At 38.1% G+C, this 26373-nt stretch overlaps 1 protein-coding gene across 3 annotated transcripts in view; it reads right to left on the reverse strand.

The window, feature by feature from the left end:
- Positions 1-26373, reverse strand: part of CNBD1 (cyclic nucleotide binding domain containing 1) — a 496885-nt gene that overhangs the window by 430978 nt on the left and 39534 nt on the right. For 2 of the 3 annotated variants that reach the window (XR_009740949.1, XM_061439432.1), the window contains exon 3: positions 12440-12547. The exons of the other annotated variant lie outside the window; for it this stretch is intronic. Coding sequence is in view for 1 of the 2 variants with exons in the window: in XM_061439432.1 (XP_061295416.1) it covers positions 12440-12547 (108 nt within the window). In the remaining variant the exon portion in view is untranslated. The remainder of the gene's footprint in view (positions 1-12439; positions 12548-26373) is intronic. 3 annotated transcript variants of the gene reach the window in all.

A 26373-nucleotide genomic window follows, 5' to 3' on the forward strand; every position in this document is an offset into this window, starting at 1 on the left:
GACTTTTAAAAATACAGGGAGCATCTCATTCAATAGATCTCAAAACTTCAGTGAAAATATGGGTTTTAAACCATAACAAGAATAGTTTTATTAGTTCTAATGTTAAATACATATTTTCTAAATAGTTAAATGTCTTGAGGCTAGATCCAGGCTAGCATGAAATAAACACTACTTAGATATAGCTGTTGTACAAGGGTAATTTTGACAATGCTAGAGAACAAAATAGATTTTCTCAAAATAGATCTGTGATTTTCAGAAGAAAATAAAAAACAAAAAAAAAATCAATTTTGCAGAGATTTTTAAAATCAATCTATTAGAATTCATTTGCCTAGGTTTTCAGTTGCTTTATCTCCAAATATTCCTATTTTCCAACATTTTCTAAACTTACACTTTTAGAAAGAATTTATAATCCATCTAGGTAGCTTATGTACTATACCAAATTATTGTTTTAAAATGTTTGAGAAAATATACAAATTACAAAGTTCCACATCATTTTAATCTAGATCAAAGCCACTTGTTACTACTGCTTTTAGATCTAGAAGTGAAATTCTGAGCTTTAATTCAAGCAGCTGGGATATCCTAATCTCTTCAGAATCTAAAGTCCAAATTAAAGCATCAGTTTTTGCACAAAACACATGTTGAAAGCTTTTGGAGTGATTGGTAATTTGACCAACTGAGTGAGCATACAGACTTCTGAGCCCATGAGGAGGATCCCAGCAGACTCTTCTGGTCAGGCTGCCTTTGGAACTTGGAGAAGACTCTTGGTGGAGTCCTGGGGCTGGTGGGATGGGAGAACACCATTTGCAGACTCCCAAAATCATTTCGCTCTTTCCAACTTAAGTCATTCAATTGTTTGTTATATAACACAAGCTGAGAGAAAATGATATTGCACAATATTGCAATTTATGATTACAAATCTGTCATTATCTGTTATAAGTTATAAACTTGGAATCTCCTTCTGAACATAGCAATCTACTTATGTTTTTTTACTTATCTGATCCTATACTTAATTAGAATTGAAATTTTAAAGATAACAGATACTTGCCGCACTTCATTAAAATGTACTGAGTAAAAATATACCACAGAAACTCCAAAATGTCACACTCTGCATATTAACTGCAACATGATATTTGCTATAAATATAATAAAACAAGTACATTTTAACCAAAGACCATGCACAGCAATGCAGTTTAACTAACTGAAGTAAGACCATAAATGAATGAATTAATTGTTTAAAGGGGGGATTAAATTTTTCCATTAAAAAGTTGCAATTCTGTAATTTTTTTTTTCCTTTTCTTAAAGAAAAAAATTTGAATAGTTCAGTTGTAGTCCATGGACCGGGAGCAGCAGCAGCTGCCAGCTTATTAGAAACACTCTTTCCAGCCCACCTTAGACCTTCTGAATCAAAATCTGCATTTTAAAAAGCAACCACTCCCAATACCCTGGAGATTAATGCACATATTAAAAGTTGAGAAGCACTAATTTGGAATTTATTGAAAGTTGCTTTGAAAGCAATGCCAACTTTCTGTCTGTGACTCTCAAGTAATGCTACTCTGTAAATGCTTAATAATAAATGACCATGAGGAGAGCTCATTCTGCCACCCTCCACCATGCATCTTTTTGGATCACAAAATAAATAACTCCTATATGTATTTGTATGTATTTGTTTGCACAAAATGAGCAGAAAGTACAGAGATTTCCCACATATACCCCACCTGACACACAGGCACAGCTTTCCACATTATCAGCATCCTCTGCAAGTCTAGTACATTCGTTACGATCGATGCACCTATATTGAATCCCTGTCAGCCAAAACCTATAGCTTACATTAGGGCTCACTCTTGGTGTTGACCTTCAACTCTATGGGTTGGGTAAGCATATAATTATATATAACCACCATTATAGTATCATATGGAGTATTTTCATTGAAATCGTCTAATTCCATCTATTCATCCCTCCCTTCCACCCAACCCTGGCAACTGCTACTCTTTTTACCATCCCCCTAGTTTTTCATTTTCTAGAATATCATACAGTTGGAATTATACAACGTGTCCTTTTCATATTGCCTTCTTTCACTTAGTAACATGCAATTAAGTTTCTTCCATGTCTTTTCATGGCTCTGTGGCTCTTTTTTAACACTAAATAATATTTCATTATCTGATGTAGCACAGTTTGTTTAGCCATTCACCTACTGAAGGACATCTTGATTGCATCCAGGTTTGGCAATTATGAATAAAGTTGCTATAAGCATTTGTGTGCCAGCTTTTGTGTGTCATATATTTCAACTTCTTTGGGTAAATGACAAGAAGTGTTATTGTTGAATTATGTGGTAAGAGTGGGCTGAGTTTTGTAAGAAACAACCAAACTGCTGGTACCAGTTTGCATTTTCACCAGTAATAAATGAGAGTCCTTGTTGCTCCACAATCTTGCTGATATTTGGTATTGTCAGCGTTCTGGATTTTGGATCTTCTAATAAGTTTATAGTGGTGTCTTACTACTGTTTCAATTTGCATGCCTGATGATACATGATGTAGACATCTATTCACATGAGGTTAGTTTTTGCTTTCATTACTCTGAAATTTCCTTCTTACAATGTCCTAATTATATTTCCAATTGCTTTGCTACTAAAGAAAAGTTATGTCAGTATCCATGTTAATTGTGCCTTAACAGGCATCCTGAGATGTGAACATTGAGAATAACATATTTTATACGGACAGGAACCCCTGTAGCTTCTCATTGTTAAAGGACATTTTCCTCTGGCTCTTTTATATGGATGCAGTTTTTGTATTTTAATACCTAAGTAGATTGGTGGGATTAAATTATATCTAAACTCTACAATGTACAAAGAAGACAATTTATTTATATATATACATATGTGTGTGTGTATATATATATATATATATAGATGCTTTTGAACTGTGGTGTTGAAGAAGACTCTTGAGAGTCCCTTGGACTGCAAAGAGATTGAACCAGTCCATCCTAAAGGAAATCAGTCCCAAATATTCATTGGAAAGACTGATGCTGAAGCTGAAACTCCAATCCTTTGGCCACCTGATGCAAAGAACTGACTCATTGGAAAAAACCCTGATGCTGGGAAAGATTGAGGGCAGGAGGAGAAGGGGACAACAGAGGATGAGATGGTTGGATGGCATCACTGACTCAGTGGACATGAGTTTGAGTAAACTCTGGGAGTTGGTGATGGACAGAGAGGCCTGGCGTGCTGCAGACCATGGGGTGGCAAAGAGTCATACAAGACTGAGTGACTGAAATAACTTATACCATCACATGGTGTCTGTCCTATTAATTTGAAACATTTAGGGTAAAATAACCTTGTTTTTGTTAAGTAAATGAAGACTCAGTCATGTCAATTTTCTATTTCATTTCCTTTCAGAACTTGGTTTGAGTGTATGTTGGGAGAGGTTCAGTTCAGTTCAGTTCAGTCGCTCAGTTGTGCCCGACTCTTTGCGACCCCATGAATTGCAGCACGCCAGGCCTCCCTGTCCATCACCAACTCCCGGAGTTCACCCAGACTCACGTCCATCAAGTCAGTGATATCATCCAGCCATCTTATCCTCTGTTGTCCCCTTCTCCTCCTGCCCCCAATCCCTCCCAGCATCAGAGTCTTTTCCAATGAGTCAACTCTTTGCATGAGGTGGCCAAAGTACTGGAGTTTCAGCTTTAGCATCATTCCTTCCAAAGAACACCCAGGACTGATCTCCTTCAGAATGGACTGGTTAGATCTCCTTGCAGTCCAAGGGATGCTCAAGAGTCTTCTCCAACACCACAGTTCAAAAGCATCAATTCTTCGGAACTCAGCTTTCTTCACAGTCCAACTCTCACATCCATACATGACTACTGGAAAAACCATAGCCTTGACTAGGTGGACCTTTGTTGGCAAAGTAATGTCTCTCCTTTTGAATATGCTACCTAGGATAGTCATAACTTTCCTTCCAAGGAGTATGCATCTTTTAATTTCATGGCTACAATCACCATCTGCAGTGATTTTGGAGCCAAAAAAAATAAAATAAAATAAAGTCTGACACTGTTTCCACTGTTTCCCCATCTATTTCCCATGAAGTGATGGGACCAGATGCCATGATCTTCATTTTCTGAATGTTGAGCTTTGAGCTGACTTTTTCACTCTCCTCTTTCACTTTCATCAAAAGGCTTTTGAGTTCCTCTTCACTTTCTGCCATAAGGGTGGTGTCATCTGCATATCTGAGGTTATTGATATTTCTCCCGGCAATCTTGATTTCAGCTTGTGCTTCTTCCAGCCGGTTGCCAATATGACCATGGTTTGAGGAAGAAGCTTCTCTTCCCTGTGAACTGCGAGCTGATCATCATCACGTTTCTATTGCATGGTGACTGCAGGTCTATGCAGGCCCCTAGACCAGCATCTATTGAAGAAAGATTGCAACTTTTGGAACATCATTCATTCCTGCTGGCTACCTTTCACCTGGATCATACAGATTCCTATCTCAGCAACCTGTGCCCCCCCTCTGCCCAACAGCCCTTCAGTGCTGTTAGCATCTCATTGTCTCCTCAACACTGTTTGTGGTCATTTCTGGACCTTGTATATGCTAGACACAAGCCAAGTGGAATCAAAAGCCTTAGCTTTTGTGTGTCACTTGGCATCTTCATTCACAGAAATGCTGCAGTATTATTCTCACTTCATGTCAAATGAAGCTCAAGTTAGGTCTTACTATAACAATAATTTTCAAAAGTCATCTAGGAATATTTGTTTAAATACTTAGGCTTTGCTCCCAAGTTCAAATCAGTCAGTTCAGTCTCTCAGTCGTGTCCGACTTTGTGACCCCATGAACCCCAGCACGCCAGGCCTCCCTGTCCATCACCAACTCCCAGAGCTTACTTAAACTCATGTCCATCGTGTCAGTGATGCCATCCAACCAACTCATCCTCTGTCATCCCCTTCTCCTCCCACCTTCAATCTTTCCCAACATCAGGATCTTTTCAAATGAGTCAGCTCTTCACATCAGGTGGCCAAAGTTTTGGAGTTTCAGCTTCAGCATCAGTCCTTCCAATGAATATTCAGGACTGATCTCCTTTAGGATGGACTGGTTGGATCTCCTTGCAGTCCAAGGGACTCTCAAGAGTCTTCTCCAACACCACAGTTCCATGCAACATTTCTTCAGCACTCAGCCTTCTTTATGTGCCAAATCTCACATCCATACATAACTACTGGAAAAACCACTTTTATTATAGGAACCTTTGTTGGCAAGGTAGTGTCTCTGTTTTCTAATATGCTGTCTAGGTTTGTCATAGCCTTTCTTCCAAGGAGCAAGCATCTTTTAATTTCATGGATACAGTGACCATCAGCAGTGATTTTGGAGCCCAATAAAGTCTGCCATGGTTTCCTTTGTTTCCCCATCTATTTGCCATAAAGTAATGAGAATGGATGACATGATCTTAGTTTTTTGAATGTTGAGTCTTAAGCCAGATTTTTCACTCTTCTCTTTCACCTTCATCAAGAGGGTCTTTACTTCCTCTTCACTTTCTGCCATTAAAGTAATATCATCTGTATAGCTTATGATTCATCCACCTAACTTTTCATATGATGTACTCTGCATATAAGTTTGATAAGCAGGTGACAATATAGAGCCTTGACCTACTCTTTTCCCAATTTGGAACCAGTCTGTTATTTCATGTCTGGTTCTAACTGTTACTTCTTGACCTGCATAAAAGTTTCTCAGAAGGCAGATAAGGTGGTCTGGTAGTCCCATCTCTTGAAGAATTTTCCACAGACAGCTTTAGTATAGTCAGTGAAACAGAAATAGATGTTTATCTGGAATTCTCTTCCTTTTTTATGATCCAACGGATGTTAGCAACCTGATCTCTAATTCCTCTGCCTTTTCTAAATTCACCTTGAACATCTGGAAGTTCTTGGTTCATGTACTGTTGAAGCTTAACTTGGAGAAATTTGAGCATTACTTTGCTAGCGTGTGAGATGAGTGCAGTTGTGCAGTAGTTTGAGCATTCTTAGGCATCACCTTTCTTAGGGATTGGAATGAAAACTGACCTTTTCCAGTCCTGTAGCCACTGCTGAGTTTTCCAAATTTGCTGGCACATTGAGTGCAACACTTTCACAGCATCATCTTTTAGGATTTGAAATAGCTCAACTGGAATTCCATCACCTCCACTAGCTTTGTTTGTAGTGATTCCCCCTAAGGTCCATTTGACTTTGAACTCCAGAATGTCTGGCTCTAGGTGGGTGATCACACCATAATGGTTATCTGGGTCATGAAGATCTTTTTTGTACAGTTCTGTGTATTCTTCCCACCTTTTTGAACCTCTTCTGCTTCTGTTAGGTCCATACCAGTTCTGTCCTTTATTGTGCCCATCTTTGTATGGAATATTCCCTTGGTATCTCCAATTTCTTGAAGAGATCTCTGGTCTTTCCCATTCTGTTTTTTTGTTTTGTTTTGTTTTGTTTTGTTTTCTTTGCATTGATCACTTAGGAAGATCTTCTTACCTCTCCTTGCTATTCTTTGAAACTCTGCATTCAGATGGTATATCTTTCCTTTTCTCCTTTGCCTTTTGCTTCTCTTCTTTTCTCAATTATTTGTAAGGCCTCCTCAGACAACCATTTTGCCTTGTTGCATTTTTTTCCCCTTGGGAATAGTTTGATAGTTTGATCACCACCTCCTGTACAATGTCATGAACCTCCGTCCATAGTTGATCAGGCACTCTATCAGATCTAGTCCCTTAAATTTATTTCTCATTTCCACTGTATAATCATAAGGGATTTGATTTGGATGACCACTGAATGGTCTAGTGGTTTTCCCTACTTTCTTTAATTTAAGTCTGAATTTGGCAATAAAGAGTTCATGATCTGCCACAGTCAGCTCCTGGTCTTGTTTTTGCTGACTGTATAGAGCTTCTCCATTTTCAGGTGCAAAGAATATAATCAATCTGATTCGGTATGGACCGTCTGGTGATGTCCATGTGTAGAGTCTTCTCTTGTGTTGTTGGAAGAGTGTGTTTGCTCTGACCAGTGCATTCTCTTGGCAAAGCTGTTAGCCTTTGCCCAGCTTCATTTTGTACTCCAGTGGGCGTGAATGAAGATCAGTACTTTTCAAACTTGGCTAACCTCCTCTACTTCTGTATCATTACTTTTCCTCATATGCCTCCATTTTATAATTTTCTCCTTCTCAGTGCAGTATTTATCCTTCTCTTTTCTCTGCAACCATTATGATGCATGGAGTGCAGAAGTCATATTATTAAGGGAATATATTAATATCAAAAGATAATATAAAATATTATCTTTATTACATATGTCCCCTTAAAGTATCTATAACATCAAATAGGAATTTTTATAGACGTCAAGAAAGACATTAACAGGGATACAGGCCTCCTTGCAAATATCTAAATTCCAATCCTCCTAAAAAATTACATTTTTTATAAATGTATCTTTAACATAGATTTCTACAGTTCTGTGGATACATTTTGTTTCTTCTGTTATTATCATTATCTTAAACTTCTTTTTCCTTGGATATAAACTAATGCAAAAATTCATTGAGTAAAGTATATATATTTCTTGTTATTTAAAAATGTTTGAAGCAAGCAATGCTGTGAATTTTTATTAATTTGTTGCAGAGGTGATTATTGTTTAAATCTGCAGTCCACAGTAATAATCAGTGATCCCATGGATAGTAGCCTGTCAGACTCCTCTGCCCATGGAATTCTCCCAACAAAGAATACTGTACTGGGTAGCCATGTCCTTCTCCAAAGGATCTTCTCAACCCAGGGGTCAAGCCCAAGTCTCCCACACTGCAGGCAGATTCTTTATCATCTGAGTCACCAGGGAAGCTCAATAAAGAGCTATTACAATTAAAACACTCTTTCAATGCATAACTCTGAGTAGGAAAATATTATTCTCTTTTTCTGAGTAAAAAAATCTGGAGTGCAGTCAATGTTCAAAGACAATTCCAAAGACACATTTCTGCTCTTGGGTGGAATAACAATGCAAATGCAAGTCTTCTGGATCAAAATTTAGTGTTTTTTTTTTAATGTGTCTATTTGATTTCCCATGTCTGTGAATATACCAAAAGTTTACCTTCTGTCTAGATGATCTACCAAAAAAAAAAAAAAAAAGTTTAGATAATGGTCACAGTTGCAAACAGTGCTTTGTCTCATTCTCGTCCCGCACTCACATTTTTTGCTCATGTAGCAATGTTTCCCTATGTCTCTGCCATGTGTTCCATTTATTTTCATTAGTGCAGCATTGCTCCAAGTCGTTTTAATGGTTATATAAAGCATTTCTTCTGTTCTCCTTGCACATGACTGTCTTACTTCACTGCTTAGCAAATGCCCTGGCATAAGGATTCGCACGAGCTGCCACAGCAAAGGAGGTGTCATACTTCAGTCTGGCTATTGTGTCTGTCACAGGACACTTGAATTAAATGAATTATAAAGTGTTGAGAATATGACAATGATAACAGGTAAAGGTTATTGATGAATGATTTAATAGTGCAGGAATTTAGTGTCTACTAAGATTCTTGTTTCCTCAATGATTTTATCCTGCCAAATGTTCTCTGAATTAACTGCAGCTCTCTTCTCATCAACTGGGCATATATGAGTTTATCACATTACATGAGGGACCAGTGTAAGCTAAGTGTAGACGAGATTTATAATTTCTTAATATACTTTATGTAATTTATCTTAATTCCATTTTAAGATATTTTATTGTTACTTTAGAGCAGATGATTTTTCATGATCAAAAAAGAGAGAAACATTTTGTATTTCTTAACAGTCACATGATTGTATTCATTACACATTTTTACTTGCCTGATTTTGCTTTTACTATGATACATGGATACTGAATTAAATCAAATGCCTTTTCATCATCTGTAGATATCATCACATAGTTTCTCTTTGAGCTACTAATATTACAAAAGTTTAATAACAGATTTTCTATAAAACCTTAGTACTCATGAGATGAAGTCAACTTAACTGTAGTGTACCAATATGCTAATACACTATTGCAAACATTTTATTTTTTATGTATGCCTATATGTGGACTTCTCTGGTGGCTCAGGTAGTAAAGAATCAGCCTGCAATGCAGGAGATCTGGATTCAATGCCTGGGTGTGGAAGATCCCCTGGAGAACGGAATGGCAACACACTCCAGCATTCTTGCCTAGAGAATCCCCAGAGACAGAGGAGCCTAGCAGGCTACAGTTCAAGAAGTTGCGAAGAGTCAGACACCACTGAGCAACTAGCACTATTTCTCTGCCTGTATGTGCTGTGCTTACAACCCAGCTTTCCCGTGTTGCATGCGAATTCTTCACCGTCTGAGTCACCAAGGAAGCCTAAGAATACTGGAGTGGGTAGCCTATCCCTTTCACCAGGGTATCCTCCCGAACGAGGAATCTACCTGGGGTCTCCTTCATTGCAGTCAGATTCTTTATGAGCTGAGCTACCAGGGAAGCCCATATATGCCTTATCAGTTCAGTTCAGTTCCGTCGCTCAGTCACGTCCAACTCTTTGTGACCCCGTGGGCTGCACGCAGCACGCCAGGCCTCCCTGTCCATCACCAACTCCCAGAGTCTACTCAAACTCATGTCCATTGGAGTTGGTGATGCCATCCAGCCATCTCATCCTCTGTCGTCCCCTTCTCCTCCAGCCCTCAATCCCTCCCAGCATCAGTCTTTTCCAATGAGTCAACTCTTCACATGAGATGGCCAAAGTATTGGAGTTTCAGCTTTAGCATCAGTCCTTTCAATGAACACCCAGAACTGATCTCCTTTAGGATGGACTGGTTGGATCTCCTTGCAGTCCAAGGACTCTCAAGAATCTTCTCCAACACCACAATTCAAAAGCATCAATTCTTCGGCACTCAGCTTTCTTGACAGTCCAACTCTCACATTCATACATGACCACTGGAAAAATCATAGCCTTGACTAGATGGACATTTCTTGGCAAAGTAACGTCTCTGCTTTTAAATATGCTATCCAGGTTGGTTATAACTTTTCTTCCAAGGTGTAAGCATCTTTTAGTTTCATGGCTGCAGTTACCATCTGCAGTGATTTTGGAGCTCAGAAAAATAAAGTCTCACACTGTTTCCCCATCTATTTCCCATGAAGTGATGGGACCAGATGCCATGGTCTTAACATTCTGAATGTTGAGCTTTAAACCAACTTTTTCACTCTCCTCTTTCACTTTCATGAGAGGCTTTTTAGTTCCTCTTCACTTTCTGCCATAAGGGTGGTGTCATCTGCATATCTGAGGTTATTGATATTTCTCCCAGCAATCTTGATTCCAGCTTGTGCTTCTTTCAGTAGACATTTCTCATGATGTACTCTGCATATAAGTTAAATAAGCAGGGTGACAATATACAGCCTTGACGTACTCCTTTTTCTATTTGGAACCAGTCTGTTGTTCCATGTCCAGTTCTAATTGTTGCTTCCTGACCTGCATATAGGTTTCTCAAGAGGCAGGTCAGGTGGTCTGGTATTCCCATCTCTTTCATAATTTTCCACAGTTTATTGTGATCCACACAGTCAAAGGTTTTGGCATAGTCAATAAAACAGAAATAGATGTTTTTCTGGAACTCTCTTGCTTTTTCCATGATCCAGTGGATGTTGGCAATTTGGTCTCTGGTTCCTCTGCCTTTTCTAAAACCAGCTTGAACTTCAGGAAGTTCACGTATTGTTGAAGCCTGGCTTGGAGAATTTTGAGCATTACTTTACTAGCATGTGAGATGAGTGCAATTGTGTGGTAGTTTGAGCATTCTTTGGCATTGCCTTTCTTTGGGATTGGAATGAAAACTGACCTTTTCCAGTCCTGTGGCCACTGCTGAGTTTTCCAAATTTGCTGGCATATTGAGTGCAACACTTTCACAGCATCATCTTTCAGGATTTGAAATAGCTCCACTGGAATTCCATCACCTCCACTAGCTTTGTTCGTAGTGATGCTTTCTAAGGCCCACTTGCTTTCACATTCCAGGATGTCTGGCTCTAGGTGAGTGATCACACCATTGTGATTATCTGGGTCGTGAAGATCTTTTTTGTACAGTTCTTCTGTGTATTCTTGCCACCTTTTCTTAATATCTTCTGCTTCTGTTAGATCCATACCATTTCTGTCCCTTATTGAGCCCATCTTTGCATGAAGTTTCCCTTGGTATCTCTAATTTTTTTAAGAGATCTCTAGTCTTTCCCATTCTGCTGTTTTCCTCTATTTCTTTGCATTGATCACTGAGGAAGGCTTTCTTATCTCTCCTTGTTATTCTTTGGAACTCTGCATTCAAATGGGAATATCTTTCCTTTTCTCCTTTGCTTTTTGCTTCTCTTCTTTTTACAACTATTTATAAGGCCTCCTCAGACAGCCATTTTGCTTTTTTGCATTTCTTTCCCATGGGGATGGTTTTGATCCCTGTCCCCTGTACAGTGTTTCAAACCTCCATCCATAGTTCACCAGGCACTCTGTCTATCAGATCTAGTCCCTTAAATCTATTTCTCACTTCCACTGTATAATGTAAGGGATTTGATATAGGTCATACCTGAATGGTCTAGTGGTTTTCCCTACTTTCAATTTAAGTCTGAATTTGGCAATAAGGAGTTCATGATCTGAGCCACAGTCAGCTCCCTGTCTTGTTTTTGCTGACTGTATAGAGTTTCTCCATCTTTGGCTGCAAAGGCTATAATCAATCTGATTTCGGTGTTGACCATCTGGTGATGTCCATGTGTAGAGTCTTAATAGTCATAACTAAAAACTGATATTTCTTATTTATGCTATTCTTGTGAAATCTTGTTATACAGGCATGGCAAATACACAACCTATATTCATTTTCTATACTCCAAAAATATTAAATTGCATAGAAAGTACCTTTTCTTAAAAAGAACATCTAGTCTTATCACTGAGACTATGAGTTTTTAATTTTTGCTTTTGTTCTATTTTGGCTTCAAAAATACTTTTGAAGAGTTATTTTTACAACTCTTTTATTCATACCATAATTACTTGTATTTATGTCATCTTGAATAATTTTAGTAGTATGTATTTTTTACAAAATGAACCAGAAACATCTAGATTATTCTCAGGTTACATGAAATATTCTCTCACAAATTATAATTTATTTAGTTTTCTCTGTATCATTTACTATATTCTCATTCCTAATCGTATTTTATCTTATTAAGATTATTGTATAGGGATAGTTGTTTAATGAAAAAATTTGGGAAGTTACACATATTTATTAGTCCCAGTTATCATATAACCTAATTAAAATGCCTGAAGAATTATGGTAGGAATTCAGCCTTCCTCACTAATATCCATTTTCCTGGCGGATCCATAACATGGAGTACTGGGAACTGATCAAACACTCAGTATTGAGTTCCACATGTTCTTCCGTGCACTCACACACATCTGCACACACACGCACACATCTGCACACACAAAGGCTTGCTTTCAGAAGAAGACATCATTACCTTGTCTCTTCCTCTTTGAAAAGTTTAGGCAGCCTGACTTTTTTCTGCAAGAATATTTTAGGATATTGCTTCATAAACACATTGTGTGCTGATAGAATATTGGTTCGGCTTAAAAGAGAGAGAGAGAAATTATTATAAGTGCCATAAGGCTTCTGAAAGAAAGATTTTAAACTCAATATATACAACTTAATTCTATACTATTTAGTCTAAAAAAGCAAGTGACAAAAATATGAAGCATAAACATATTATGCTTAAAAAATATCCACTATAAAAATTGTCTGTAGTGTGTTTCACTGAGAAATATTTTAAGAATAATAAATTTAGGGTAATGCTAATTGTCAAAAAATTATTTTTTTAGCTGAGTCTTCTTAAAATTTTATTTCTGTAATTTATTAAAGTGCTTATAAAATATACCACATAATTAAAATTCTCCCAAGATGATTCATATATAGTTTAGTATTGTATTAGTATTAGTTGCTCAGTTGTGTCTGACTCTTTGCAACCCCATGGACTGTAGCCCACCAGGCTCCTCTGTCCATGGAATTCTCCAGGCAAGAAAACTGGAGTGGGTTGCCATTCCCTTCTCCACATATATAGTTTACATACACATTATTCAAAGTATAGTTATCTGAATCTTTGCAATTATTTATGAAAATCTCATGTGCTATTGTTTTAGGATCAGAATAAAGATTTTTTCAAGCAGTATTTCAGCATTTCTGAAATCCAGATCACTGGACTCATCTCAGGTGTTTTTTAAAGATAGATTTCTGATCCTTTTCCTGATGAAGCAAGATCTCCAAAGGTAGAGTCTGGGTAGTCTTCTTTATTTTAAATATCAACCTCCAGGTGATTCCTACTTGTATACAGGTTTCAATCCAGTGAATATATTTTAATATGTGAATAACAAAATCTAATGAAATATAGCAAATTGTCAGTGTTAGGTAATGACACTTGTTTCTGAAAAGTCTGCTTCATTCAATTTTTAACTGACAACATCATGAAAATTTGGTCAGTTTTTTAGAATATTGAGTGCTCATCTCGACAGCTTGCATCAATAATTATCAAAAATTATCATACTTAAAATTGAACATTGACAAACGTCTTAATCAACATTTGCCTCATGACATTGCATATAAAAGTCTTCAAGATTTCCATGTTTCATTGTCAATGTAAATAACAGCACCACACTTTAAAATATTTGTAGCATCTTTTTTCTCTTGGCCTGAGTTCATAAAGTACTATGTTAATTCTTTACACAAAACAGAGTATATACTTTAAGAATCCTATTTAATTTAACTTAACTGATTCAAATAATGCAATGTGTGATTTATATGACATTAGAAATTTTCATTCCTACTCAGACTCTGTAGAGATGCACGGACCAAGAATCTACTGTTTTTCTAAACTCCAGTCACTGAAACCATTGGGAAATTTCCTAAGATCTTTCTTTCTTTCTTTCTTTTTCTATCTGGAACACACATTTTGCAATCATCTGTTTTTTGGATTGTTATTTCTTATATGACAAACATTTTGCTAAGGTCTTTACATTACTTTTCTCTAATTCTATATTTATATAACATGAAAAGATTAAGTTCAGTTAGTTCAGTTGCTTAGTCGTGTCCGACTCTTTGTGACCCCATGAATTGCAGCATGCCAGGCCTCCCTGTCCATCACCAACACCCGGAGTTCACCCAAACTCATGTGCATTGAGTCAGTGATGCCATCCAGCCATCTCATCCTTTGTTGTCCCCTTCTCCTCCTGCCCTCAATCCCTCCCAGCATCAGGGTCTTTTCCAACGAGTCAACTTTTCGCATGAGGTGGCCAAAGTATTGGAGTTTCAGCTTTAGCATCAGTCCTTCCAATGAACACCCAGTACTGGTCTCTGTTAAGATGGACTGGTTGGCTCTCCCTGCAGTCCAAGGAACTCTCAAGAGTCTTCCCCAACACCACAGTTCAAAAGCATCAATTCTTCAGCGCTCAGCTGTCTTCACAGTCCAACTCTCACATCCATACATGACTACTGGAAAAACCATAGACTTGACTAGACAGACCTTTGTTGACAAAGTAATATCTCTGCTTTGGAATATGCTATCTAGGTTGGTCATAACTCCTTTTTCTTCCAAGGAGTAAGTGTCTTTTAATTTCATGGCTGCAATCACCATCTGCAGTGATTTTGGAGCCCCCAAAAATAAAGTCTGTCACTGTTTCCACTGTTTCCACTTTTTCCCCATCTATTTGCCATGAAGTAATGGGACCAGATACCATGATCTTTGTTTTCGGAATGTTGAGCTTTAAGCCAAGTTTTTCACTCTCCACTTTCACTTTCATCAAGAGGCTTTTTAGTTCCTCTTCACTTTCTTCCATAAGGGTGATGTCATCTGCGTATTTGAGTTTATTGATATTTCTCCCAGCAATCTTGATTCCAGCTTGTGCTTCTTCCAGTCCAGTGTTTCTCATGATGTACTCTGCATAGAAGTCAAATAAGCAGGGTGACAATATACAGCCTTGACATACTCCTTTTCCTATTTGGAACCAGTCTGCCATTCCATGTCCAGTTCTAACTGTTGCTTCCTGCATATATGTTTCTCAACCTGGTTCAAGCTGAAAAGATTGGTATTATTTAATTCCACTTACACATAAACTACAAAAGTAATATTAATTTGCCTAACTCATTTAACTAGGAAATAGAGGATAAAGGGTACATATGAAAATTAAATTGACTTCTAAACCCATTTTCTCAAACTTTTGGATATGCTACCCTACTAAATAATCAACATGTCAGTTCTTACTATGTGTCAAGGCACTATTCTAGGCAGTTTGCATGTATCTGATCATTTAATTCTTATACCATTTTATTAGCTAATACTCTTACTGTCATCTATGTTTTCTAGACTATAATACTGAGGCCCAAAGGAATACGAAAGCATAATCTTTTTATTATTCTACATGGATCCAGTGTTCCAAGACTTGGAACCTTATTCCAATTGGTAATCTACATAAATCATCTTTGGAGTGGCTAAGAAATTTGTATCAAAGTGCTAAAATATTCACTTTTGTTCTTTTCTATGTATGGCTAAGATGTTTGCTTCATGTAACCCTTGAGAATTTTCAAAGTGTGATGGCTGGTGTACATGTAACTGGTGTTTATAATTTGTGTCTCCAAAGTAATGTTCCCAAGAAGTGAAAGATGTGGAAAGGTTAAAATGGAAGAGTTAAATGCTAGAGTCAGTCTTCAGAATGAGGTCCTATGTGCCAAATAATGCTCTGATGGCTGTTCCATATCACAAAATGCAGACTACTCCTATTTCTGAGTTTCTTGTTGAAACAAAATCATACAATCCTATATGTTTAGTCAGAATGCATTTTTGTTTAAAACCGTGTGAAATTTGTACATGAATGCATGTGAATGTGGATGAGAAGTAGATTTGAAGAAACATGAAATAAATATAATTAGAAAGCCAAGGACAAAGAAAGATTTAGAACTACAGTAGGGTTGGAGAGTAGATCATGGATCCAAATAACTACTTGACAATTTGAGCACTGTCCAGAAGATACTTGTATTTTCCCATGGTGTGCGTAGACACTGCCTATGAATAAAATTGGTCATTTCATTGAGGTTAATCTGCAAGGAAATTCACCTACAAGGAAAAAACTCCAAATTCATCAAGCAGATAAAGAAAAGATACATGAGAAAACCTATAGCTTTAGGAGATCAATCAAGATTGTGGAGTAAGAAGATGTGTAGCTTATCTCCCCACTCAAACACACCAAAAATAGATGTATATGAAACACATGAAAAGATGCTCAACATTGCTTATTATTAGAGAAAGGCAAATCAAAAACCACAATGAGATATCACCTCACACCGGTCAGAATGGGCATCATCAAAAAGTCTATAAACAATAAATCCTGGGGAGAGTGTGGAAAGGGAAAGCTCTTGCATTGTTGGTGGGAATGTAAACTGATGCAGCCGCTATGGAAGATGGTTTGGAGATTCCTTTAAAAACTAAGAATAAAACCACCATATGACCCAGCAATCCCACTCGTAGGCATGTACCCTGAGGAAACCAGGGTTGAAAAAGACACATGTATCCCACTGTTCATTGCAGCACTATTTACAATAGCTAGAACATGGAAACAACCTAGATGCCCATCGATAGATGAATGGATAAAAAGGTTGTGGTACATATACACAATGGAATATTACTCAGCCATAAAAAGGAATGCACTGGACTCAGTTCTGACGAGGTGGTTGAACTTATTATACAGAAGGAAGTGAGTCAGATAGAGAAAGATAAATATCGTATTCTAACGCACATATACAGAATCTAGAAAAATGGTTCCAAAGAATTTATTTACAGGGGAGCAATGGAGAAACAGATATAGAAAACAAACAGACTAATGGGCATGGGAGAGGGGAGGAAAGGATGAAATGTATGGAAAGAGTAATGTGGAAACTTACATTACCATATGTAAAATAGATGGCTGAAAGGAATTTGCTGTTATGTCTCAGGAAACTCAAACAGGGGCTCTGCATCAACCTAGAGGAGTGGGATGGGCAGGAAGATGGGAGGGAGGTTCAAAAGGGAGGGGGAATATGTATACCTGTGACTGATTCATGTTGGGGTTTGATGGTAAACAGCAAAATTCTATAAAGCAATTATCCTTCAATTAAAAAAAAAGGAAACATACACACAAAACATATGTATATGAAGAACAATCCTCATTGAAAATTAACTAGAAACTGGCAGAAGGAATCCTGTTCAACCAAGGCTGTAAGAAATATGCACACATAATCAGGTGGCAAGGGAATGAAAATGATTAGGTCAGACCGTGCCCCAGGAAAGGACTCAGAGGAAAAGGGAGACAACAAGGGGGACACCCGATCTGGGTGTGGGGGTCTCAGCCCAGAGGTCCTACATGGGAAACAGGAGCCTCCTCGGCTCACTGGAGGACTGCTGAAGCTAAAAGGTGGGCTGCGGAAAACCGGGACTCCATTCATGCAGAAAGCCAGTTGGCTAATTCTAACCCGAACCTAACCCTATGGTTATACCCTGGCATGTATCTCATCCCCAGTCAGACAAACATGCATTCTTCCTCCCTCAATGACACAGAGTGGCACAGGACCTGGGGAGGCCATGAGTAGGGAAAGATGTGCATACGGCGGGGGCAGAGGCCACAGGGTACCGGGAAGAGTCTGGGTGGGGCGGCAGTGACTGCTGTTTGCACTTACTGAAGCAGTGCATTAGAAGCAGCCCACATCTCTGACAGCAGCTCACGCCTTACCCACCAGTGTATACTGAGAGCTTGCATGGGCTCTCCTCTACTTGTGGGATAGCTCCATAACAGAGTGGGAGTGGAGGCTGAGGGCAGTGATTACCTGTGAGGGACAAAGTCATCTTGAACTGAAGGCTACATCTAAGTGCAGCAAGGGAAGCAATTGCAAGTGTCTGCATAGTAGCACATCAGAGACATCTTGTAGCTCTGCTTGAGGCCAGCCCAAGTCCCCCTTGCTTCACCAGGACCTCCTCTGGGACAAGAGGTCTGGTGAAAGGGAGAGGGTAAAACAACACACTTGAAGGTAACAGAGCCATCTGGGGCCTGAACCACAAGGCTCCTGCTCCAGCAACTTGAGATCACATCGCACTCCCATTGGTTGATGATGGTGACTGAGAAGCAGGAAAATCCTATTTCATAACCCCCTGCACCTCGAGCGCCTCCATCCCCATCACATCCCCTACCAAAGTCAGAGCTGATAGAACACCCTGAAGAAAACCGCAACTTGCATCCACGTAAATTCAACTTCTTTACCAAAAGTACTGGGTACATGCAGTCTGTATAGGTGTGCCCCCATTTAATAGCAATCCTTCAAGACCACAAGAGGTAACTGTTTCCCATAAAATCACAGGGGCAGAGAAAGTTAAGAAAAATGAAAAGGCAGAGGAACTGACCTCTTTTGAAAGAATAAGAGAAAACACTTGAAAAAATAAATGAAACAGATATAAACAATTTACCACAAAAGAATTCATAGCATTGATATTAAAAATGGTAGCTAAATTAAGGGGAAAAAATCAATATACTCAGTCAGAATGTTAATACGGAACTAGAAAATATAAAAAAGACCCAATTTACTAGCTGAAATAAAACAGTAGAAGGAATGAATAGCAGACTAAGTTATACAGAAGAACACATAAGTGATCTATAAGATAGAACAATGGAAATCATGCAATAAGAATAGCAAAAAGAAAAATTATGAAAAAAATGTAAGAGATCCCTGTGATAACATTAAGCATACTGACATTTTCATAATAGCAGTTCCAGAAGAAGATGAGAGAGAGAGAGAAGGGGATCAATAAAGTATTTGAAAAAATAATGGCTGAAATTTCCAAAACCTGAAAAAGGAAATAGATATCCAGATACCAGAAGTATAGAGGGTGATGAACCCAAGATGAACCCAAGCAGACCAACACCAAGATACATCATAATTAAAGATCAGAGGGGAAATAAATAAAGTGGAGACCCCACTCTCAAAAAAAAAAAAAAATTAAAAGATTAATGAAACAAAGAGTTCTTTTTAAGATAAACAAAATTGTTAAGATTTAACAAGGCTCTTCAAGAATAAAAGAGAAAGATCAAAATAAACAAGATAAGTAATAAAGAGGAGAAATCACCATCAATATAACACAGATATGAAAATCATAAGAGAATATTATGAAAAGCTACATGCCAACAAATTGGACAATCTGGAAAAATTTGACAAATTTCTAGAAGCATGCCATCTTCCAAGACTAAATCAGAAAGAAATAAACAATCTGAACAGATCAATCATTAGCTGTGAAACTGAATCCGTCATCGAAAAAGTTCCAGAAAACAAAAATACAGAACTGGATGGCTTCACAGCAGAACTCTACCAGACATATAAAGAAAAGCTAATGCCTGTCCCTCTCAAACTGTTCCAAAAAAAGAAAGAGAAGGGAACACTACCCATTTTATGAGGCCACTATTACCCTGATACCAAAACTAGACAAAGATGCTCCCCCCTAAAATTATAGGGGGGAGCATTACCCCCCCATTATCCCCAATGAACATAGATATAAAAACCCTCAACAAAATACTAGCAAACTGAATCTAACAATATATAAAAAGGATCATACACCATGATCAAGTTGGACTTACTCCAGGGATGTGAGGTTAGTTCAATATTCACAAATTAATCACTGTGATAGAGCACTCTGACAAAATGAAGAATAAAGCTCACATGACCATCTCAAATGATGCAGGGAAGCATTCAACAAAATTCAATGCAGATTCATTATAAAAGCTCTCATTGAAATAGATATAGAGAGACCATATTTCAAAATAATAAAAGCCATTCAAAACAAATCCACAGGTCACATTATACTCAAAGGTGAAAAGCTAAAACCCTCTCTGATAAAATCAGGAGCAAGAAAAGGATGCCAACTATCATCACTTGTATTTGACATATTAATAGAATTGGAAGCTCTAACCACAACAATTAGATAAGAAAAAGAAACAAATGGAATCCAAATTGGAAAGGAAGAAGTTGAAATGTCCCCATTTTTCAGATATCATGATACTTTACATACAAAACCCTAAAGTCTCCACCAAAAAAATTATAGAACTAAAAAATATAAATTCAGAAAAGAAGCAGGATACAAGTTTAAATAAAATAATATGTTACTTTTCTATACACTAATAATAAACTATCAGAAAGATATAGTAAAAAAACCCTATAAACTCTCATCAAAATAAAATATCTAGGAATAAACATAATTAAGGAGGTGAAAGAACTGTACTCTAAAAATTATAAAACATGAAAAAGGAAATTAAAAATAATACAAAGACTTGTAAATATGTCCCATTCTCTTACAGTGGAAGAATTAACATTGCTCAAGTGGCCACACTACCCAGGTTAGTTCTGACTCTTTGCGACCCCATGGACTGCAGCAGGCCAGGCCTCCCTGTCCATCACCAACTCCTGGAGTTTACTCAGACTCATGGCCATCAAGTCGGTGATGCCATCCAGCCATCTCTTTTTTTATAGTTCTTCCGTGTATTCTGTGTATATTACCCAAAGTAGTCCACAAATTTAATGCAACACCTATTAAAATACCCATGACATTTTTCACAGAACTAGAATAATTCTAAAATGCATATGAAGCCACAAAACCGCCAATAGCCAAAGCAATCTTAAAATAAGCAAACAAAAGAAGTTGGGATTATCACCCTCCCAGACTTCTGACGATCCTACAAATCTACAGTAATCAAAACAGCATGATATGGGCACAGAAAACAGACGTCGAGATTCACGGAACAGAAACGAGAAACCAGAAATAAACCCAAACATCTCTGACCAGTTAATCTTCACCAGATGAGGCAAGAATATGCAACAGAGAAAAGACAGCCTCTTCAAAAAGTGATACTGCGAAACCTAAACGGCCACATGTGAAAAAAATGAAATTAGAACATTTCCTTAAACCATACAAATAAACTCAAATGGATTAAATGCCTAAATGTAGGACTTGGAACCATAAAACTTCTCCACACAATATAGGCAGAATACTGAAAATCATAGCAGTAGTTTTTGGGTCTCTCTCCTAAGAAGAGGTGGCAAGAATACATAGAGGAACTATACGAAAAAGATCTTCATGACCCAGATAATTACAATGGTGTGATCACTCACCTAGAGTCAGACATCCTGGAATGTGAGGTCAAGTGGGCCTTAGGAAGCATCACTACAAACAAAGCTAGTGAAGGTGATGGAATTCCAGCTGAGCTATTTAAAATTCTAAAAGATGATGCTGTGAAATTGCTGTAACTCAGTATGTCAGCAAATGTGGAAAACTCAGCAGTGGCCACAGGACTAGTAAATGTCAGTTTTCATTCCAATCCTGAAGAAAGGCAATGCCAAAGAATGCTCAAACTACTGCACAATTGCACTCATCTCTCACGCTAGTAAAGTAATGCTCAAAATTCTCCAAGCCAGGCTTCAGCAATATGTGAACTGTGAACTTGCAGATGTTCAAGCTGGTTTTAGAAAAGGCAGAGGAACCAGAGATCAAATTGCCAACATCTGCTGAATCATGGAAAAAGCAAGAGCGTTTCAGAAAAACATCTATTCCTTCTTTATTGATTGTGCCAAAGCCTTTGACTGTGTGGATCACAATAAACTGTGGAAAATTCTGAAAGAGATGGGAATACCAGACCACTTGACCTGCCTTTGAGAAATTTGTATGCAGGTCAGGAAGCAACAGTTAGAACTGGACATGGAACAACAGACTGGCTCCAAATAGGGGAAGGAGTACGTCAAGGCTGTATATTGCCACCCTGCTTATTTAACTTCTATGCAGAGTACATCATGAGAAATGCTGGACTGGAAGAAACACAAGCTGGAATCAAGATTGCTGGGAGAAATATCAATAACCTCATATATGAAGATGACATCACCCTTATGGCAGAAAGCGAAAAAGAATTAAAGAGCCTCTTGATGAAAGTGAAAGAGGAGAGTGAAAAAGTTGGCTTAAAACTCAACATTCAGAACACTAAAGTCATGGCATCTGGTCCCACCACTTCATGGGAAATAGATGGGGAAACTGTGTCAGACTTTATATTTTTGGGCTTCAAAATCACTGCGGATGGTGATTGCAGCCATGAAATTAAAACACACTTACTCCTTGGAAGGAAAGTTATGACCAACCTAGATAGCATATTGAAAAGCAGAGACATTACTTTGCCAACAAAGGTCCATCTAGTCAAAGCTATGGTTTTTCCAGTAGTCATGTATTGATGTGAGAGTTGGACTGTGAAGAAAGCTGAGTGCCAAAGAATTGATGCTTTTGAACTGTGTTGTTGGAGAAGACTCTTGAGAATCCCTTGGACTGAAAGGAGATGCAACCAGTCCATCCTAAAGGAGATCAGTCTTGGGTGTTCATGGGAAGGACTGATATTGAAGCTGAAATTCCAATCCTTTGGCCACCTGATGCAAAGAACTGACTCATTTGAAAAGACCCTGATGCTGGGAAAGATTGAAGATGGGAAGAGAAGGGGACGACAGAGGATAAGATGGTTGGATGGCATCACCGACTCAATGGACATGTTTTAGTAATCTCCAGGAGTTGGTGATGGACAGGGAGGCCTGGCATGCTGCACTCCATGGGGTTGCAAAGAATCAGACGGGACTGAGCAACTGAACTCAACTGAACTCCTAAGCCAACAGAAATAAAAACAAAAATAAACAAATGGGACCTAATTAAGCTTAAAATCCTTTCCAAAGCAAAAGATACTGTCAACAATACAAAAAGACAGCAAACAGAATTGGAGAATCTATTTACAAATGACATGAGCAGCCTGGGTATAAAATCCAAAATATGTAAACAGCTTGTAAGAGTCAGTATCAAGAAACAAACAAACAACCCAACTGATAATGGGCAATAGTCCTGGATAGTTCTTTTTCCACAGAAGAAGTTCAGATGGCTAACAGACATATGAAAATGAGATAAAAATCTAATTTCTACAGAAATGCAAATTCAAGCCACAATGAGGTATCACCTTGCACCTGCTGAAATGGCTGTTATCAAAAAAATAAATAAATAAATAAATAAATGTTACTGAGAATATGGGGAAAGGGGAACACTTGTACACTGGTGGTGGGAAAATAAATTGGTAAGACAGCTATGTAAAACACTATAGAATTTCCTCAAAAAGTTAGAACTATAACTAAAATATTATCCAGCAATTCCACTGCTGGGAATATATCTGGAAAAAAATGTAAGCACTAATTTGGAAAGATACATGCCTCCCAAAGTTTATAGCACTATTTACAATAAATAAGATATGGAAGCAACCCAAGTGTCCACCAATAAATGAATGGATAAAAAAGATATGGTATATAGAGAGACAGGAGATCGAACCCTACTGGCAACTGTGCATGCAAAGGATTCAGGTTGCAAAGTCCTTATGAGAATCTAATACCTGATGATCTGATTCCATATTATGGTGAATTGTACAATTATTTCATTATATATCCCAATGTAATAATAATAGAAATAAAGCCTACAATAAATGTAACATGCTTGAATCATCCTGAAACCACCACCCTGCCATCCACCAAAAAATTGTCTTCTGTGAAACCAGTCCCTGGTGCCGAAAAGGTTGGGGACTGCTGCTCTGATTGGCACCAAACACCATATAAACACTGCAGGAATTCTTAATCCCTTCTGCAGGATGGCTTAAGCCCAAGATTTTGTGACCCTGTGGACTGTAGCCTACTAGGCTCTTCCATCCATTTTCCAGGCAAGAATACTGGAGTGGGTTGCCATTTCCTTCTCCAGGAGATCTTCCCAACCCAGGGATTGAACCCCGGCCTCTCACATTGTAGGCAGATGCTTTACCATCTGAGCCACTGGGGAAGTCATATATATATATAAGAATATTACTCATCAGAAGCCTCTTGAGAGTCCCTTGGACAGCAAGGTAATTAGACCTGTCGATCCTAGAGGAAATCAATCCTGAATATTCATTGGAAGGACTGATGCTGAAGCTGGAAATCCAATACCTTGGCCACCTGATGCAAAATGCAGATTCACTGATAAAGACTCTGATGCTGGGAAAGACTGAGGGCAAGAGGAGAAGGGGGTGACAGAGGAGGAGATGGTTGGAAGGCATCATTGACTCAATGGACATGAGTTTGAACAAACTCCAGGAGATAGTAAAGGACAGGGAAGCCTGGCATGTCGCTGTCCAGGGAGTGGGGGGATGGGGGGGGGGTGGGAAAGAATCTGACATGACTGAACAACAACAATGAAAACAAAATTCTGCCTCTTGCAGCAATGTAGCTGAACCTAGAAAATATTATGCTTAGTGAAATGTCAGACAGATACTGTGCATTTTGCACAGTCTTTGTGGAATCTAAAAAATAAAAAGAAAGTATTCAGCACAACAGATTCAGAGATATATTTTTTTTTTAATCTTGTTTATCAGTAAGAAGAAAGAAGCAAGGAGGCACAAGATAGGGGTATGGAATTAAGAGATACAAACTCTTACATAAAATAGATTAGCCACAAAGATATATTATATAGCAAGGGAGTTATAACCATTGTTTTGTAATAACTTTTAATGGAATATAGTCTGCAAAAATACCGAACCACCATGCAGTATACCTGAAAGTAATTCTTGCCTGGAAAATTCCATGGAGAGAGGAGCCTGGTGGGCTTCAGTTCATGGGGTCAAAAAGAGTCAGGCATGACTGAGCTCACACACACACACACACACACACACACACACACACAATATAAAATTTTATAAATCAATTATATTTCAGTAAAAATAAACAAACCAATAGCTTTACACACAAGAAATATAAACCATGTCCAAGATGCTACATATTCAAGGATCATAAAATTAAATGCTTACCCTGGCCAAGCAGGTTTCAAAAGGTGAGGACTGTGGTGAACAGGAGAGATTATGCCCGTAAAATGGGAGCCATGGCCCTTCTCTTAAACCCACTTTTGTCATGTAATAAGGGAAGTTCAAAGTGGTTAGATATTGCAGGGCATTTTCTTAAGAAGCCAGAAATCTGAACACATATGTGAAAATTTGTGATGTTTGAATATTGGCAACCGTTGTAGACTGAATTATGACCCCTTCAAAATTTATTTTGAAGCCCTGGTTCCCCGTTTCATCCGTATTTGGAGATAGAAATTTTAGGAGATATTAAGGCTAAACTATATTGTACAAATCGATATCTAATCAATTCAAAATGATTGATGACCATAAAAGCAGAGGAATAAGAAGGATCTCTCTCTCTCCACATGCAAGCACCAAAGACAGGCCAAGGGAGGACACGGAGAGAAGGCACCTCTGTGCAAGTTAGGAAGAGCACCTCCACCAGAAACTGAATCAACTCGCATCTTGGACTCAGACTGCCTGGCCTCCAGAACTGTGAGAGTTTCTGACATTTAAAACAGTTAATAGCATTATGCTGAAGAAAGTAGGAAAAACCACTAGGCCATTCAGGTGAGTGGAGGTGACAAATAGATTCAAGGAATTATATCTCCTAGACAGAATGCCTAAAGAACTATGGATGGAGGTTCGTAACATTGTATAGGAGGCAGTGACCAAAATCATCCCAAAGAAAAAGAAATTCAAGACTGCAGAATGGTTGTCTGAGAAGACTTTTACAAATATTAACAGCATGAGGACTTAAACAAGTGAAAGGCAAGGGAGAAAGGAAAAGACATGAATTGAGTGAAGAGTTCCAGAGAAGAGCAAGGAGAGATACGAAAGTTTTCTCAAGTGAACAATGCAAAGAAATAGAGGAAAACAATAGAATGGGAAAACACTAGAGATCACTTCAAGAAAATTAGAGATATCAAAGGGAAATTTCATGCAAAGATGGGCAAATAAAACACATAAACAGTAAAGATCTAACAGACACAGAAGAGATTAAGAAGAGGTAGCAAGAATAAACAGAAGAACTATATAGAAAAGGTTTCAATCACCCAGATAAGCCTGATGGTGTGGTCACTCACTAAGTCAGACATTCTGGAGTATCAAGTGGGCCTTAGGAAGAATTGCTATGAACAAAGCTAGAGGAGGAAATGAAATTCCAGCTGAGCTATTTAAAATCCTGAAAGACGATGCTGTGAAAGTGCTGGACTCAATATGTTAGCAAATTTGGAAAACTCAGCAGTGGCCACAGGACTGGAAAAGGTCAGTTTTCATTCCAATCCCAAAGAAAGGCAATGCCAAAGAATGCTCAAACTACCATACAACTGTGCTCCTTTCACATCCTAGCAAGTTTATGCTCAAAATTGTTCAAGCGAGGCTTCAGCATTATGTGAACTGAGAACTTCCAGATATACAAACTGGGTTCCAAAGAGGAAGATGAACCAGAGATCAAATTGCCAACATT

Source organism: Bos javanicus, chromosome 14 (genome assembly GCF_032452875.1).
Source record: "Bos javanicus breed banteng chromosome 14, ARS-OSU_banteng_1.0, whole genome shotgun sequence".
Lineage (NCBI taxonomy): Eukaryota > Metazoa > Chordata > Mammalia > Artiodactyla > Bovidae > Bos > Bos javanicus.